This window comes from Cetorhinus maximus, chromosome 8 (assembly GCF_964194155.1).
Source record: "Cetorhinus maximus chromosome 8, sCetMax3.hap1.1, whole genome shotgun sequence".
Lineage (NCBI taxonomy): Eukaryota > Metazoa > Chordata > Chondrichthyes > Lamniformes > Cetorhinidae > Cetorhinus > Cetorhinus maximus.
This window is the reverse complement of record NC_135886.1, coordinates 30,126,162-30,142,946: the sequence shown is the minus strand read 5'-3', so window position 1 is coordinate 30,142,946 and position 16,785 is coordinate 30,126,162. Positions and strand designations below refer to the sequence as shown.

At 45.4% G+C, this 16,785-nt stretch overlaps 2 protein-coding genes across 3 annotated transcripts in view; one reads left to right on the top strand and one right to left on the bottom strand.

The window, feature by feature from the left end:
* Window positions 1-16,785, top strand: part of LOC144683536 (peptidase inhibitor 16-like) — a 697,419-nt gene that overhangs the window by 283,714 nt on the left and 396,920 nt on the right. The window lies entirely within an intron of this gene.
* The window catches only part of LOC144683530 (innate immunity activator protein-like), a 66,637-nt gene continuing 62,075 nt past the window's right edge, over window positions 12,224-16,785 (bottom strand). Inside the window, exon 10 of one of the 2 annotated variants that reach the window (XM_078546613.1) lies at window positions 12,224-15,430. In XM_078546613.1, the coding sequence (XP_078402739.1) occupies window positions 15,347-15,430 (84 nt within the window). In that variant the 3' untranslated portion in view covers window positions 12,224-15,346. The remainder of the gene's footprint in view (window positions 15,431-16,785) is intronic. The other variant, XM_078546614.1, reaches the window with a different exon arrangement.

The window sequence follows — 16,785 nt, the reverse complement described above, 5'->3', positions numbered from 1 at the left end:
GAATACAGACCCCAGATGCTTAAAACATTTAGTTTAATGCTTTCAAAACAAACCAACCATGAATCCCAAACCCATTAGTTTTGCTGCTTTTTTTTAGTTTCAGGTCCCTGCGAATGATCACAGGTTACTGTCTCTTGATGTGAATGGGCAAGATGAAAAAAAAGGAAAGAGAAATAGCTAAAGAAAGTAGGGGAAGTAATGACTATAGAAAAAGAGAGAAACATAGAAGAGATGCAGAGTGAATAATGTAGAGGGGAGAACACTTCATATTTCAACAGACAGGACTGAATACTTTTTTGAAGAGAGGTGGCAGTCAATCAAACATCTTTTGATTATCTGCTCATCTCCACAATCACCACACCACACCCTCAATGTGTCTCTCCCCCCCCCCACCCACCTTAAACCAATTTATATTTCTCCCTTCTTCTAACTATGCTCCAGTTCTGCCGAAGGGCCATGAAGGCTCGAAACGTTAACTGATTTCTTCTCCACCGATGCTGCCAGACCTGCTGAGTTTTTCCAGGTAATTCTGTTTTTGTTTAGGACTGAATACTGAATGAGAGAGAAAACCAAACTCATAGAATTTTAGGGATTTATGGCACAGAAGGAGACCATTTGGTCCATTGTGTCTGAGCTATCTAGCCTAATCCCACTTTTCAATGCTTGGCCTGTACCCTTGTTGGTTACAGCACTGGAAGTGCATATCCAAATGTTTTTTAAAGGCAATGAGGGTCTCTGCCTCTTCCAGCCTTTCTGGTAGTGAATTCTCCTCATCTCCCTATTAATCAACCTGCCAATTACTTTAAATCCATGCCCCCTGGTTATTAATATCACTGATAAGGGAAATAGGTCCAGCTTATCCATTCTGCCTGGGCCCCTTATAATTTTATATATACTAACTCAATTAAATCTCCCCTCATCCTCTTGTGTTCCAAACCCAATCACTCCATCAGTGCATTCCAGGTCACAACAACGCGCTGTGTAAAATAAATTCTCCTCATTTCTCCTTTTTTTGTTCAGTTAAATCTCTTTTTTCTGGGTACTGACCAGCCTACCTGTGGAAACAGTTTCTCCTGATTTACTCTATCAAAGCCCTTCATAATTTTGAACATCTTTATTAAATCTCACTATGTCCTTCCCTGCTGCAAGGAGAACAACTGCTAGTTTCTACGAAACTTAAGACCCTCATCCCTGGTATCATTCTAATAAATCTCCTCCAAACCCTCCCCAAGACCTTGACATTCTTAATAAAGTGTGATGCCCAGAATTGGGCACAATACTCCAGCTGAGATCATACTAGTGATTTATACATTTATAGCATAATTCCCTTCCTTTTGTATTCGATAAAGAGTTAACAATGGGGGGAAAAGCAGGTACAAGGGAAGCAAATCAGCAGAGGCATTAGTGGAGTACAGAAAGTGCAGGGTGGAGCTTAAGAAAGCAATTGGAAGAGCAAAGAGGGGATATGAGAAAGCTCTGGCTGGTAAAAGTAGGGAAAATCCCAAGATATTCTGTTAGTATATCAATGGGAAGAGGATAACCAGGGAAAGAGTAGGGCCCATAAGGGACCAAGGGGGCAATCTATGGGTGGAGCCAGGGGAGATCGCTAGAGTGTTGAATGAATACTTCACGTCCGTCTTCACCCAAGAGAATGAGGATGAAGGTATCGAACTCGGGGAAAGAGGCTGCGAGGTTCTTAAGCAAATTGATATAGGGAGTGACAAGGTATTGGAGGTGTTGGCAGGCTTAAAAGTAGACAAATCTCCAGATCCAGATGATTAGTGTCCCAGAATGCTGAGGGAGGCAAGGGAAGAGATCGCAGGGGCTCTGACCCAAATTTTTAATTCCTCTCTGGCCACGGGGGAGGTGCCAGAGGACTGGAGATCAGCTAATGTGGTTCCACTATTTAAGAAGGGTTATAGAGGTAAGCCAGGGAACTACAGGCCAGTGAGTCTCATGTCAGTGGTAGGGAAACTATTGGAGAAAGTTCTGAAGGAGAGTATCTATCTCCACTTGGAGAGGCAAGATTTGGTCAGGGATAGTCAGCATGGCTTTGTCAGAGGGAGGTCATGCCTAACAAATTTGATTGAATTTTTTGAGGAGGTGACTAGGTGTTTAGATGAGGGTAGTGAAGTTGATGTAGTTTATATCAATTTGAGCAAAGCCTTTGACAAGGTCTCACATGGGAGACTTATAAAGAAGGCAAATGCACATGGGATACAGGGTAATTTGATAAGGTGGATTCAAAATTGGCTTAGTTGTAGGAGGCAGAGGGTAATGATAGAAGGATGCTTTAGTGACTGGAAGCCAGTGTTCAGTGGCGTGCCACAGGGATCTGTGCTCAGTCCCCTATTATTTGTCATTTATATAAATGACATAGACTTTGTGGGGGGTAGGATTAGTAAGTTTGCGAATGACACAAAGATTGGCCGGGTAGTTAACAGTGAGGTTGAGTGTCTTGGGCGACAGGAAGATTTAGACGGGATGGTCAAATGGGCAGATAAGTGGGGGATGGAATTTAACTCTGAAAAGTGTGAGGTGATACACTTCGGAAGGAGTAATTTGACAAGGAAGTATTCAATGAACGGCATGACACTAGGAAGTTCTGAGGAACAAAGGGACCTTGGTGTGTATGTCCATAGATCTCTGAAGGCAGAGGGACAGGTTAGTGGGATGGTGAAAAAGGCATATGGGACACTTGCCTTTATCAATCGAGGCATAGATTACACAAGTAGGGAGGTCATGTTGGAGTTGTATAGAACCTTAGTGAGGCCACAGCTGGAGTACTGTGTGCAGTTCTGGTCGCCACATTATAGGAAGGATGTGATTGCACTGGAGGGGGTGCAGAGGAGATTCACCAGGATGTTGCCTGGGATGAAACATTTAAGTTATGAAGAGAGGCTGGATAGATTTGGGTTGTTTTCGTTGGAGCAGAGAAGATTGAGGCGCGACCTGATTGAGGTGTACAAGATTATGAGGGGCATGGACAGGGTGGATAGGGAGCAGTTGTTCCCTTCAGTTGAAGGGTCAGTCACAAGGGGACATAAGTTCAAGGTGAGGGGCAGGGGGTTTAGGGGGGATGTGAGGAAAATCTTTTTTACCCAGAGGGTGGTGACGGTCTGGAATGCACTGCCTGGGAGGGTGGTGGAGGCGGGTTGCCTCACATCCTTTAAAAAGTACCTGGATGAGCACTTGGCACGTCATAACATTCAAGGCTATGGGCCAAGTGCTGGTAAATGGGATTAGGTAGGTAGGTTAGGTGTTTCTCACGTGTCAGTGCAGACTCGATGGGCCAAAGGGCCTTTTCTGCACTGTGATTCTGTGATTCTGATTCTGATTCTGTAATATTGTAAGAAAAAGCTCTGGACTCTTCAGTCTTCAAACAATGGTTTCCACTAGCTCAAAAGGACTGAAGGTTAGTGCCATCAGAAAGGGGCATCAACAGCTGCTAACACACAGTAAAACAGTTTCCATTCAGATTTGTGGATTTTGATGAAAGCAGCAAAAGTTATACATTTCTAAGTGCAAAATACATTCAGCATAAATCGAGTTTCTCTGATCATTTGTGTGAATTTTTAAAAAATCACACTTTGCCTACAAAACTGGCCACATTAATCAACATTACGAGTTTCCACTAGTTGTGTTTGTTTGCGGGTCTTCAAGGAGCTACAAAAACAATTAACTTTTTAAAGTGAAAGGTCACTAATTGACATATTTTAAAAGCTTTTGAATATATATTTTAGTCTTTTGGTAGTACAAAATTTGAGTATTGCTGAAAAAGAGACTTTTTTGTTAAAGCTTTCCATCTTGCACTCATCAGAACAATTCGCAAGAATACCAAATATAAAGGGAACAACAATTTATACTATATGAGAAGAGAGTGCTGATTGGTTGGCAAGTAGACTCTGCTTGGTAGAGGCATTGTCATGGAGAATGCACCAGTTGATGGTGACTGACAGTTAACTGCCAAGCATTTTTGCAATTTAAACCAGGCAGCTTAACTCTGATTGGTCAAGGCATTGTCCTGAGGAATGAACCAGTGAATGACTGTCACTTAAATGAGTGGTGGACTAGAAACTCTGATTTTAAGTGTTTTTTTTTGTGTTTAACCCATTCAGCTGTATTAATTAAACCATTAACTTTTATAAATGTATCAATGAAATAGCTTTTAAAATAAAACTTTTTTTTTTCTAAAATTACATTTTAAAATGTTGCCTGATTTTTCTGGTTCATTGCAGATTTTTACATTCAGTGATACATGAATGAGTTTGAACCAAACTTTGAGATAAATCTTTTCAAATCTAGCACAATTTTGGGTGAAATTTGCATCCAAATTTTCCAAAAGAGAAAATCTACCTCATTGTGTCCAGGAGCTTCTTCTTCTTAGGCAGTCCCTCAGGATCAAGGATGACTTGTTTCCAGTCTGGTTCAATGGGCTCTGAGATGGCTGATAAGTCCAATGTGTGATCTGCAGCCTCTGCCACATGTGGGGCAGGTGGCACTTGAAGAGTTGGGTGGTGGTTTGTTTGGATGTTTGTGTGCTCTCTCCAATGCCTTGACTTTGCCTCTGCACATTCCCGACAAAGTCTCTCAATGAGTTTGGTACCTTCCCACATGAGCCTTCTCCATTTTCATTGGTCACAAGCCAGGGTCTCCCATGAATCGGAGGGGATGTTTGGCCTCTTCAGGGATGTTTTGAAGACATCCCTAAAGCGCTTCTGGTCCCCTTCTGGAAGTTTCCTGCCGCGACTGTGTTCAGAGTAAAACAATTGTTTTCGATGGTGTATGGCATACGAATGACATGTCCTGCCCAACGGAGCTGGTTTTGAGTGATTAGTGCCTTGATGCTGGGTAAGTTGGCTTGGGAGGGGACACTGCTGTTGGACCACCTTTATTGCCACCAGAGTTGGAGGATCTTGCGGAGGCATTGTGGTTGGTACTTCTCCAGCACTTTGAAGTGTCTGCTGTAGGTTGTTCAAGTGTCAGAAGCATGGGGGAGGTGGGGGGTACATACATGGACAAACCAGTTTGCAATCATATGCTCCACCCATCAATGGCGTGCAGCATTTCCCGCCGCCATATTTCTGGAACCTAACTTCAATGCTTTGGTATCTCATTATTAACCCTGCTCGCTGGAATCATCCCCCTGCGCTGGATCATCCGGGCATTCATGCCAACGTGTTTCACAACTGTACACAAGCGACATGCACCTGGTGAGCTGCATTTCGCTCGGGACTTCGAGGTTTGTTTGCCCACCTTATTTTGGGCAGGAATCGCAGTCATCAGCAGCAGGTTTCGCAGGCAGCACCGCATCACCTTTAGGGGGGCTTCCGGGCAGGTCACTACCTTCCAGACCAGCCGCAACAGCTGCAGTGCCAGGGCTTGCTTGGAGAAGGGTTGAAGTGGCCTCAGGCAAGGGAAGAGGCTGCAGGGCGATGGTTGTACTGGGGGTATCACAGGACTTGTGTGGGGGCACATGTTGACCTGTGCAAGTGCCCTCAAGATGGTGAGGGCTGAGGAGGCAGTCACCGGAGGAGATGAGGCCAGATGGAGATGTGAGGGTGTGTGTGAGAGAGTGAGTGGTGATGTCCCTTGAGCTGGCAGTGAGTGAGATGCCGGTGAATGTGTGTTGGGCTTGTGAGTGGGTGAGTTTAGAGTGATGAGATGATTGCCTTGCCCTGGTGGCACAGATGAGATCATTCATCTATTTTATGCACTGGAAGGCTGACCTCTTATTTGCAGCATTGGTACTGACCACCTCTGCCACCACCTCCCAAGCCAGAGTGGTGAGACTGATGGGCCTCCTGTGGCCAGAGCTGGGGTAGGGGACATTGCAGCGGGCCTCCACTGCATCCAGAAGGTGTTCCAGGGATGAAAAGGCACTCCCCTTGGCTTTGGATCCATGTCTTCACGGGCCCAGTCCTGGGCTGCAAGCGTTGAGAAATGTGTGTGCGGCTGCAGTTTAAATATGGCGCCTGCATTAGGAAGCAGCAAGGTAGATGGTGGAAAAATTGGAGGCTGCCTGCCAGCAAGAGTGCATGTTTCCTGTGGCTGCATAATTAACGAGGCAGGTATGGGCCGATATGGCGCAAAAAGCAGGTAAAACGTCCTTTTTCCCGCCCGCTACCTTGTGACGTCATTTGGAGTGACAGAGTAGGTAGCGGCCAGGAACAAATCTGGGACAATTCCGCCCGGGAACTAAAATAAAAACCATTTTTATCTTCCGATATGCCTAGCTGCAAACGTCAAGAGAAAGGTTGGAGATTCATTTTGCCAGAACTCCAACCTCTATTTGTCGCAGGAACTCTGGCGAGGAGGAGTGAGTGTGGGCCTGGAATTCGACTGGTGGTAGGCTTGGGCCCAATGCAAGAAGGCAAATGAGATGAAAATATAGGAACTGAAGTCGGCCGTTCAGCTTTTCAAGCCTGATCCTGCCACTTAATTACATCAAGGATCATGTACCACAACTCCATTTCCCTGTTTTTGCTCCATTTCTCTTGCTCCCTGACCTAACAAAATCCTATCAATCTTGGTCTTGAAAATTTTAAATTACCCCAGCCTGCACAGCCTTTTTGTAGGGGGAAGTTTCAGGTTTTAACTATCTTGCGTGGAAAGAGTGATTCCGATTCAACTCCTAAATGGCCCAGCTCTAATTTTAAGATAAAAGCAAAAAAACTGCGGATGCTGGAAATCCAAAACAAAAAAAAATAAAAATACCTGGAAAAACTCAGCAGGTCTGACAGCATCTGCGGAGAGGGATACAGTTAACGTTTCGAGTCTGTATGACTCTTCAACCTGCTGAGTTTTTCCAGGTATTTTTATTTATTTTTTGTCTAATTTTAAGATTATGGCTGGAATTTTCCGGTCCCAGTGTTACTGTGGTGGGCGGGGCAGTGGGGGCGGGGAAACAATATGGCAAGAAGGCCAAAATTCGGTTTTATGCCGCTGTGAAACCAGTTTGCGATTTTCCGCTCCACCCGTCAATGGTGGGCCGCGTTTCCCACTGCTGCATTGTGGGAACCTAATTTCAATACTTTAACATCTCAGGATAAGCCCTGCTCACCAGAATCATTCCCCCAAGTCAAATTTACTGTCCCCGTCGGCGTGACTTCAGAACAGCATGATTTATGACTGCCTTTAAAGGGCGTGCACCTGGCGACCTGAACTTCGAAGGAGCTTGGAGGTAAGTGCATGTAACCTTGCGAGGTACCTGCAAGCATCACCCGTAGGACATCCAAGAAGGAAGAGGAGCCGCGCATTGGCGGGGGGCACAGGCTTTTCCCAGCTGGCCTTCGGTGTGGTACCGGGCAAGGGCTGCAGTGCGGGTCATGCCAGGGAGGGAAGGATGGGCGGCAAGGCAGCACAGACTGAAGGAAGTACACAAACACATGCCGGGGGTGGGGGGTGGGGGGAGAGGAGGGTGAGAGAAGTGGCCACGCACTTGGAAAAGCCAGTCAAAAGTGATCATTCTCCCACAGCTGAGGCTGTTCAGCTGCATCTCCATTGGCATGCTTGGAGTCGGGCCTCTGAATCTTTCCTGCCCAGTCAAGCAATGCAAAAACATGAAAGCGCCACCAAATTTCCAGAACTTTTCACCCCTCAGGCGCAGTCTGCAAATTAATGTGCATTTTAGGGGGCAGCAGAGCAATTGGCTGTCTGGGCAAGTTGTAGAATCCCCTTGCGAAAGGTGGCCATGACGCAGTCACTGGCGGAGGTGCTCAGAGCCCCTTGCAATGTCTTTATTAAGGTATGGGCCAGTATCCATTATGGTTCAAGCTAACAATGCAGAATTGCAATGCAGGTTAGGAGAATGCCTGTGCCTGAGCTGAGAGCACAGCATGCAGTCCAGTGGCTGAAGCTGTCACCAATCAGTCAAGTGGAGTGGGGTGGAGGTGGGTGGGGTTTCGGACAACTAATGAGCGCACTGCACACTGGCATCCAAGTGGTGGCCAGCACTCTTCTGCATGCGTGAAGGGGCCTTCAGACTTAACCAAGAGAGGTTCTTGGGACACATATGCTAACTTATGCGTCTCTCTCTTTGATGCTGCAGGAGGACAACATCAGGATCATGAAGCCTGGTGATTTAGTGGGATGCCTCATGGCTTACAGAAACCAGAGAAGGAGAAGAGTGCCGTGGAGGTGCCTGGCTTGGTAAGGGGAGGATCATTTCCCTCAGGATGAAAGTGTGGCAGGACCTGCTGCACATGTAGCTGAAGATCCACAGTGAGCCGTCGCTCGTAGGTGCCTCGCAAGACCCAGGATCTATAGATGGTACATCATTCCTGTAGATGACTGAGAACCAGTGTCGCCGAAGACTGCGCATGTGTAGGGAACTGGTCAGTCACATATGCCACCTGATGCAGGATTTGGCACCACGGGGACATGTAGGGCATCCACGGATAGTGGCCATGAAAGTGACCGTTGCGCTCCATTTTTACATCAGTGGCTCCTTCCAGGGCTCCACAGGTGACCCATGTGGGATCTCACAAGCCTCCATGCACATGAGGCCAACTATGGCATCAGCAATGGAGTTCAGCCCCTGCAGCAGTGCAAGACCAATGGCCTGGACCAAAGTCTCCATGGCTGCCACCATCCCACCAGTGTTGACCTCAGTGCATTGCAATGCTGACGCTATCACCTCAGCCTTCTTTCAGGACCCTTCTGTGAGCATTGGCACCCCCCTCGGCCTGTGGAGCTGGAGCTGCTCAGCTCACAGGAAGAATGGATTCAAATGGGTCGGACACTCCTGGAGTCACCTGGATTGATGGTCCCAGAATGTGCATCTGCTGGTCCCCCTCCCTAGGGTATCCGAGGGCTCCTGGCTGACTCCTTGAGGAGAAGGGGTAGCTGGAGTGAGATCGAGCTGCCCCACACACCACTCACGTTGACACTGTTGGAGGCCAACTAACAGCGATGGAGTTCAGCCCACGCAGCAGTGCAGGACCAATGTACTGGATCAAAGTCTCCATGGCGGCCACCATCCCACCAGTGTTGATCTTGGTGCTTGCAATGCCGGCGCTATCACCTCAGCCTGAAGGTGGACGGGCTTCTGCATTGTGCCAGGCAATCTGAGGAGTGCAATGGACATCCCTTCCTGATGTTCCCAAGCTTGTCTTTGCAGCTTCAGCAACTGAGTATGACCGGGACCAGAGGCTTATCATCTGACTCGGACTTAACAGATTTCTGGCTTCTAGCAGTACCCCGAGTGCTGGGAACCTGGGAAGCCACTGCCACCGCCTGCTATGGATCAGACAGTGCGATGTGCTCACCAAACTGAGGCCCTGAGGCTACTCTAGAACTAGGTCCCACTGAGGTGTGTATCTCTGCGCTGGTGGAGGGTGTGGGTGAGCGCTGTGACGGGTCTTAATTAGGTTGTCATCAGATTCTTCTTCCGTGGTGTCTTTGGGGCTTGAGTCGAGAACCTGGCTCATGGACGGCCTCGGCTGCTCCCCAGATGTGCCTGTGAAAGCAAGCAGAGATAATTAGTGCATGACGGGGGACTGCGGAACAGGGGAACTGACTCACAGGATGGTTGTCTGATGGATGTTGCACTGCTGGCTCCTCGCTTGGTTGAGCACTGCCAACCTCACCGTCAGCACAGGAACGGTCCAGATCCTCGCCATCCAGCTGAAGGGCTCTGCTTTTGAAGTTCATGAGGACCTTGATGTCAGGCATTCCTCCAACAGTTTGTGACTTGTCTCTTTTGTTGTGTGCCAGCTTGTCCTGCACAAATACATATAGAGAGAGAGTAAGCAGGATGCCTGCCAGGCCAGATGAGAAGGATGTCTGGCACGTGTGGGTGGTGAGTGGTGCCATGGACAGGATGAGGAAACAATCCGCAGGGCAGATGAAAGTGCGTATGAGAGAGTGAATGGTGATGTCCCTTGAGCCGGCACTGAGTGAGATCTCTGTGGATGTATAATGGGTTTCTGAGTGTGTGAGTTGAGAATGATGAGAGGAACAGAGGAGATCATTCATCCTCTTGCAGCAATGGGTGGTCTGTCCTCTTTTGCAGAGTGTTGGCGCTGACCACCACTGCCACCGCCTCCCATGCTGTATTGGTGACCTTGCTTGCTGGTCTTCACCTAGAGCGGGTGTTGAGGAGTTCATGGCGGGCCTCCACTGCATCCATTAGGTGCCTGAGGGAGGCACAGCTAAATCTGGGGGCAGCATGTTTCGTCCCTTTGGCAGCCATGACTTTCCAGCACCTTTCGATCCCTTGAGAGCACTAGCTCTCTGCAGGGGCACCCTTTATGTGTGGCACCCGGATTATTGAAGGCCTGAGGTGGCAGAAGGGTGGGCAAATCAGAGGCCAGCAATCCGCCGAGTTTCCCGTGAATGCATTATTAATGAGGCAGGACGCGGTGGGAATGGAACGATATGGCGCGAAAAGCAGCCATTGCGGCTGGCGGGTCAAATGACTTTTTTCATGCCTGCTACCGCACTTAGTGCAATTCTGGGACGATTCTGCCCTATGCCTCCATTCTCAGAATTCCCCACCAGAAGAAATAGTATCTGTATCTACCTAATCAAATCCATGGTGACCAACCATTTGGTACTTTATGGGATCATCCCATAATTTTCCTTGCTGCCCTGTGTCCTGTCCAATGCCTTCCTGGGATGCCATTTGTCCCAGGTTTCTCTGGGCAGCGAGTGGAGAGCATCTTTGGTGTCTGTACATGTGCAACCCAGGGTCCACACTCAGCCAAGAGGAGCAAAAGGGCTGGCTACCATTTCTACTGCCTCTGAAGGTTGCTCAGCAGGTGGAAACCCCTTATCATTTTAAATGCCTTGATTAGATCACCACTCAACCGTCTAAATCTCAATGGAATATAAACCAGATTTATGCAAAACTTCCTCATAATTTACCCTTTAAGCTCAGGTGCAATTCAGGTGAATCTATGCAATATAGCCCCTTAAAAGCCAATATGGTGAGGATCAATCCATCAGGTTAGTCTGCTTGGGCCTTGGGCTTCAAGCGGAAGAGTGGGTGACAGCGCCTGCAGTTCTGGCTGCCCTTCCAGTCGGGCAGCCGCACCCCAAGGTTCTGGCTGCTCCCACCCCACCTGCCCTTCAAATCATGACCCCACCTCCCTCAACCCCCTGGGTCTCCCCTCCCATCCCCAACATGACCGCCCCACCAGCACTTACCTGCATTTTGGTTTTAGCATGTTGACTCCCAATGGTGCTTCTGTGACTCCAGAGCGGCCAACCAATCAGATTCCATTAAATGGCTGTGGGGCAGCCCTGATTGGCAGGAATGAGCCCCCCACTGACTTTTTCCTTGGTGGGATGGGAAACCCCAGCATTGGAAAAACCCTGTCCTAATGTTCAGTGCCCGAATTGAATGTAGTGTTCCAGATGGGATCTGACCAAGACCCTGTACACTACATTCTCATGTTTGTATTACAAACCTTTTGAGGTAATGACCAACATTCCATTAGCCTTTTTTGGTTACCTTTTAGGTGTGCACTAGCTTTTAATGATTTTTGTGCATGGACACCTAAATTCCTTTGCTCCTCTACAGCTTCTAATCTCTCATTATTAAGGAAGTATTTTGATTTGTCTTTCTCCCATCCAAAGTGCATGATCTTATTCTTCCTAACATTGAATTCCATCTATCGTAGTTTTGCTCACATACTTCATCCACCTACGTCCTTTTGTAACTTTCTGCTCCCATCTACACAACCTACTGTGCTTTCTGATTTATTGTCATCTGTAAACCTAGATTTTCAACCGGGTATTCCTTCATCCAGGTCATTATTATGAAAAACTGAGGTTGCAGGACAGATCCTTCAACACCAGTTATCACATTCCACCAATCAGAGACTGTCCTCTTTACTCCCACCCTCTGCCTTCTACATCCCAACCAATGTCATAAGGTGACCTCGAAATCATGCATTCCCAATTTTGTTGTTCTGTGGAACTTCATGGAGAGATGCTTCCTGGCTTCTAGCCTCATTTTTCTGGGACTCTGCTCCTTAGCCTTACAAGTAACAGTCTTCAGTGTGCAAGACAGAATTAATTATGTATAACTATCATAAAATCAAATCTGGTGATGAGCTTTGCTGAACTGTCATTTATTAAAATGCGCTATATAACAACACCAGATCTAGAAACCATACTGGAAAGTTGACCTGTACTTATTTGGATGTAAATGACTAGTATTCCCCTACTGAAAAGGATGAGGTATAATGATGTTATAAGAATTCATCAGAGAGTGTTGCCATGACAAGTTTGCTTGTATTTTAACAAAAACATATTTATTGTAGCCAGCTGAACCACACTGCATTAAGAAATAATTTCCACATTTTAAAATATTTTTGTACAAAAACAATGCAGCTCTTACTTTGTTAACATTTAAGATAAATTTGAAATATTTAATGCTGCATGTACAGTACATTATTAAAAATTAATTCACAAAAGATAATTAAAAATGACATTTATACATTGATGTAAAACACTTCTTCTTACTGGAGCCTGAGTCTCAGCAGCATTTGCATAGTATTGTGAGAAAGCATAACTTATTAATGCTTAAAATCTCAAATCTCGCCCAAAGAAGAATTTCAGTAGATTTATAAACATCTGTTTAATCCATTTGGGGCTCAAACTGGTAAGAAAATATTTAAATAAGTGTTTCCTGTCAGTTATTTCAGGAAAATTGTCTTGACCACAATTGAGACAGCTCGCAGTTTAAAGGATCTGGTAAACTTGTCTTGTGATGTTACTCAAAACGTGATCAGAGAATCATAGAGTTATGCAGGACAGAAACATGCCCTTCGGCCCATCGTGCCCGTGCCGGCCATCAAGCACCTATCTATTCTAATCCCATGTTCCAGCACTTGGCCCATAGCCCTTTATGCTATGGTGTTTCAAGTGCTCATCTAAATACTTCTTAAATGTTGTGAGGGTTCCTAACACTACCACCCCCTCAGGCAGTCTGTTCCAGGTTCCAACCACCCTCTGGGTGAAAGAAAATTTCCTCAAATCCCCTCTAAACCTCCTGCCCCATGGTTATTGACACATCCGCTAAGGGGAAAAGTTTCGTCCTATCGACCCTATCTATGCCCCTCATAATTTTGTATATCTCAATCAGGTCCCCCCTCAGCCTTCTCTGCTCTAAGGAAGACAACCCTAGCCTATCCAGTCTCTCTAGTATCAATGGATAAAATTGGATACAGATTGGGGGAAGACAGTGGAACTATTGGTATCTCTTCTGATTTTATTTCTTTAAGCAGTTGTGTAAAGAAGGCCATCTTTGTCAGCCAATCATTAATTTTCCCTTTTTAAGAAAAGGATTCCGCAATAGCTGGCTATGTTATATGGAACAGAACAGAACTATACATATAAGGAAGTATCAGGTGCGATGCTGATTTAATTGGTCTCAGCTAGCACACCACAAATGGTCTTGGTATCTTCAAGCTGGGGGAAAATGGGCAGCGTTCCTGCTCCTGACCACTGGTGGGATCTGCTGGAGAGTAGACATTGTGTGAAGATGGGATAGGACCAGCAGCGATTGTAAATACCCCATTAACATATGAAGAGCAGTCATTTTGATGCTGTGCCTGAAGGGACTGAAGTGGCCTGTGATGCCATACTCCAGCAAGAGTTTTCACTTCAGGAGAGAAAGTGCGAGGTGAGAAAATCAAATGCACAATGAAAATCTTCTCGGCTGGAATTCTGTTTGAAGTGAAAATTCTAGCCATGTGTTCCAAGCAGACAGTACAAAAAATATTTCAGCTGTTACTATTAGGGCCCCATTTACCACTGAAATGAATTTTCCATTCGTCCTTCAGTAAGAGCAAAAGTAGCCAGAAATGTCACCCTGCAGACAATGACATAATCTAATTTGTTAGCTGCAAACAGTAATGGGAACTCATAAAAACTCACAGGTTCGCAGAATAGTTACACCACCAAAGGTGGCCATTCGGCCCATTGTATCTGCCCTGGCTCTCCAAAGTAGCAATTCATCTATTGCCACTTACTGCCACCACCAAAGCTAAATCCAGGCCAATGTTTTTTTTGGCATCTAGTCCACTTCTTCATAATTGTGGAAAACATTGTGAAATTACGGCAAAACATGTCATTTTCCCTGTCATCAATTATAAAATTCTCATCTGCTTGTTTAAATCCCTCAATGACATCATCCCTCCCTATCTCTGTGCCCTCCTCCATCCATATCAACAACCTTCCCCGAACTCTCCATTCCTCTGTATTTTTCCAATCCCAACCCCCACCCACCCACAACTCATTGACCTCACCATGAGTAGCCGTGCCTTCAACCATCTAGGCATAATACTCTGGAATTCCCTCCTAACCTTTCTACATCTCCATTTCTCTCCTGCGTCAAATTCTCCTTAAAACCCACTTATTTGATAAAGTTTTGGACACCCTCCTAATATTTCCATCTTTGACATGTTGCCCATTTTTTGATTATCTCACTATGAAGCACTGTGGCACTTGACTGTCCCATTTTGGTTTACTTTTACTTTTCATTAATATCCACATAATGGGACAATCAATCTGTCCCTTAACTTCACAACAAGAACAGCGTTCATCAAGAATAGTGAAAAGGTCTGGGTTGCAGGAAGACTGAATATCTATTGTGGGTTTTATGGCAGGTCTCAATCAAAAATATGCACTCTTTGGCGATAGCTTAATCCAATGCAAAAGACTCAGGCTCTTGGATGGAATATTATTTCTGAATCAGTACATCCATTTATAATAATATATGCAGGTCCAGCATTGTAGGTCTGTTGATAATGTTTTATTGGTTAGTTTACTATTGTTAAACTGATGTGTATTGCTCTCTGTAAAACATATCACTTAATATATTTGGCTCTTTATCCTTAATAAGAATAGTAATTTTATGAAAATACTATGTCATTGAGTAGGTTTTATACTTTAGTAAATAAGATAAAAAAGGAAATATAAATAATTGTTAAGAAGCATCAGTAAGAACTGAGTCTGAATTGCAAAATGTGTGTAGATGGCCAATAGGTGCCACCCTTCACCTGCTGAATATACCAGAGTTCTGTACAGTACAGTTGACACCATGAGTACAGAAGGATTAACATAAACAGTCCAGCGGATGGGGAAAAAAATCCCATTTTTAAAAAAATGAATATTAATATTTAGAGTATATCTCAGTTGTCATCCTCAGTTTTATTCCAGAAACCCAAAGTAAAATTCATATCTCTGGTAATGGTAGTGTGTAGGCATTGCAAGTTTGGATAAATCTTGCTGCATGCCTAAATTTCTTCACCAAGGAGCATGATTGCTCCAGTTATTGTTATAGATAAGTCAGCTCATTTAGATCATCAGGAAGTTTGACTTGCAGAAGTCTTTAAAATTGGCTTGCAACTTCCGATTCTTCCGACATGTACCATTGGTTTTGTGGACATTCTTTGACCCAGTGCGGCATGTGCCTCTGTTGAATAAAGAACAAAATGATAAATGCACGACATCTCTGGCAGAATCTTGTGCCCTCCCCGTGGCGAGTTTGGTGGCGCGTCCATTTATCAGGAGGGAGGGCGTCGGGTGGGAAATTATCAATATTTAGATGAGTCGGTTTATCAATATTTTCACACAAATTCTGCATTGGAGGAACTTGTTTTAATTGATCTTCCAAGGAAAAGTGAAGTGGCACCAAATGCTTGTGCAAATAAATAAGGTCAAATGTTTGAAAGCAGAGAGACCTTTCCACTTCACCCACGTTAGCATTCGTGAAGCTGCTTTATAATACAAAGTTTGGTGTGTATATATATCTCAGGCGTCGGACATGACAAAAGGATAGTTAAAACAAGGTAAAAACTTTAGGTAGAAAAAGCTGAGGTAGTAAAGTAGGCATAGGTGAAAGAAAAGGTTTTTTTTAGGAGGCTTTTTAAAGTAGCTGCCGATGGATCTACGGAGGAAGTTCTGGAGAGATGGGGCATAGTGCCGAGAGAACATTCATCGAAGTTGGACTGGAGAATAAGGAGCAATCTGCTGTCAAAGAAGCCAAGGATGCATGCAGAGGCATACCTGGATTAGATCACCAAGGCAGGTTGTGGAGGGATTTTAAAGTGAAAAGAGAGTTTTGAAATGAAAACAAAACATCAAGATGGTTAGCTGCATGCCTGAACAACATGGAGCTACAAATTGATGAACTTAGATGACCCTTGAATCGGAATGTGACCTTTGGACATGCACAGATGTAGAAATTGGTATGCATATTTAACCCTTTATCTTATATGGTTCCCTTTAACTGGAGCAAATTATACACTAGTTTGAGTGTTAGTGGAATGTACTTTTAGTCATATCATCAAGGCTTCTATGTTTTCTTCCCTCCTCCTGAAGGTGCTAAGTCTTATAAGAGTATGGCTTTATATCAATCCAGCAGCCCCGCAGTACCTCACACATGTGACCACTTCTCGTGTATGTGTCTGGCCATTGTGTATTGCCAGGCCATTCAAACAACTGGTTTCTCATTCTTACCTCCATACACAGGTGAGGACTAATGAACAACAATTGTGAATTAAATCCCTAGCTGATTCCCACTCCCAATTGTAGCTGCCTACTTTCTGCCCCAGCATTCTCCTTCTGCCGTCTGCCCAAAGGCTGGTCTGACCCACAGCGCTGCAATCTCCACCGCAGGTCAGGTAAGGCGGCAGGTCCCGAATCCACCCCAGTTGGGACAGGGATCAAACCCCGTGCTGTTGGCACCAATCTGGTCCATACCGACCATCCAGCCAACTGGTTCCCTGAGGAATCCAAGTTGCTGTTGCAACATGCACTTTTACATGC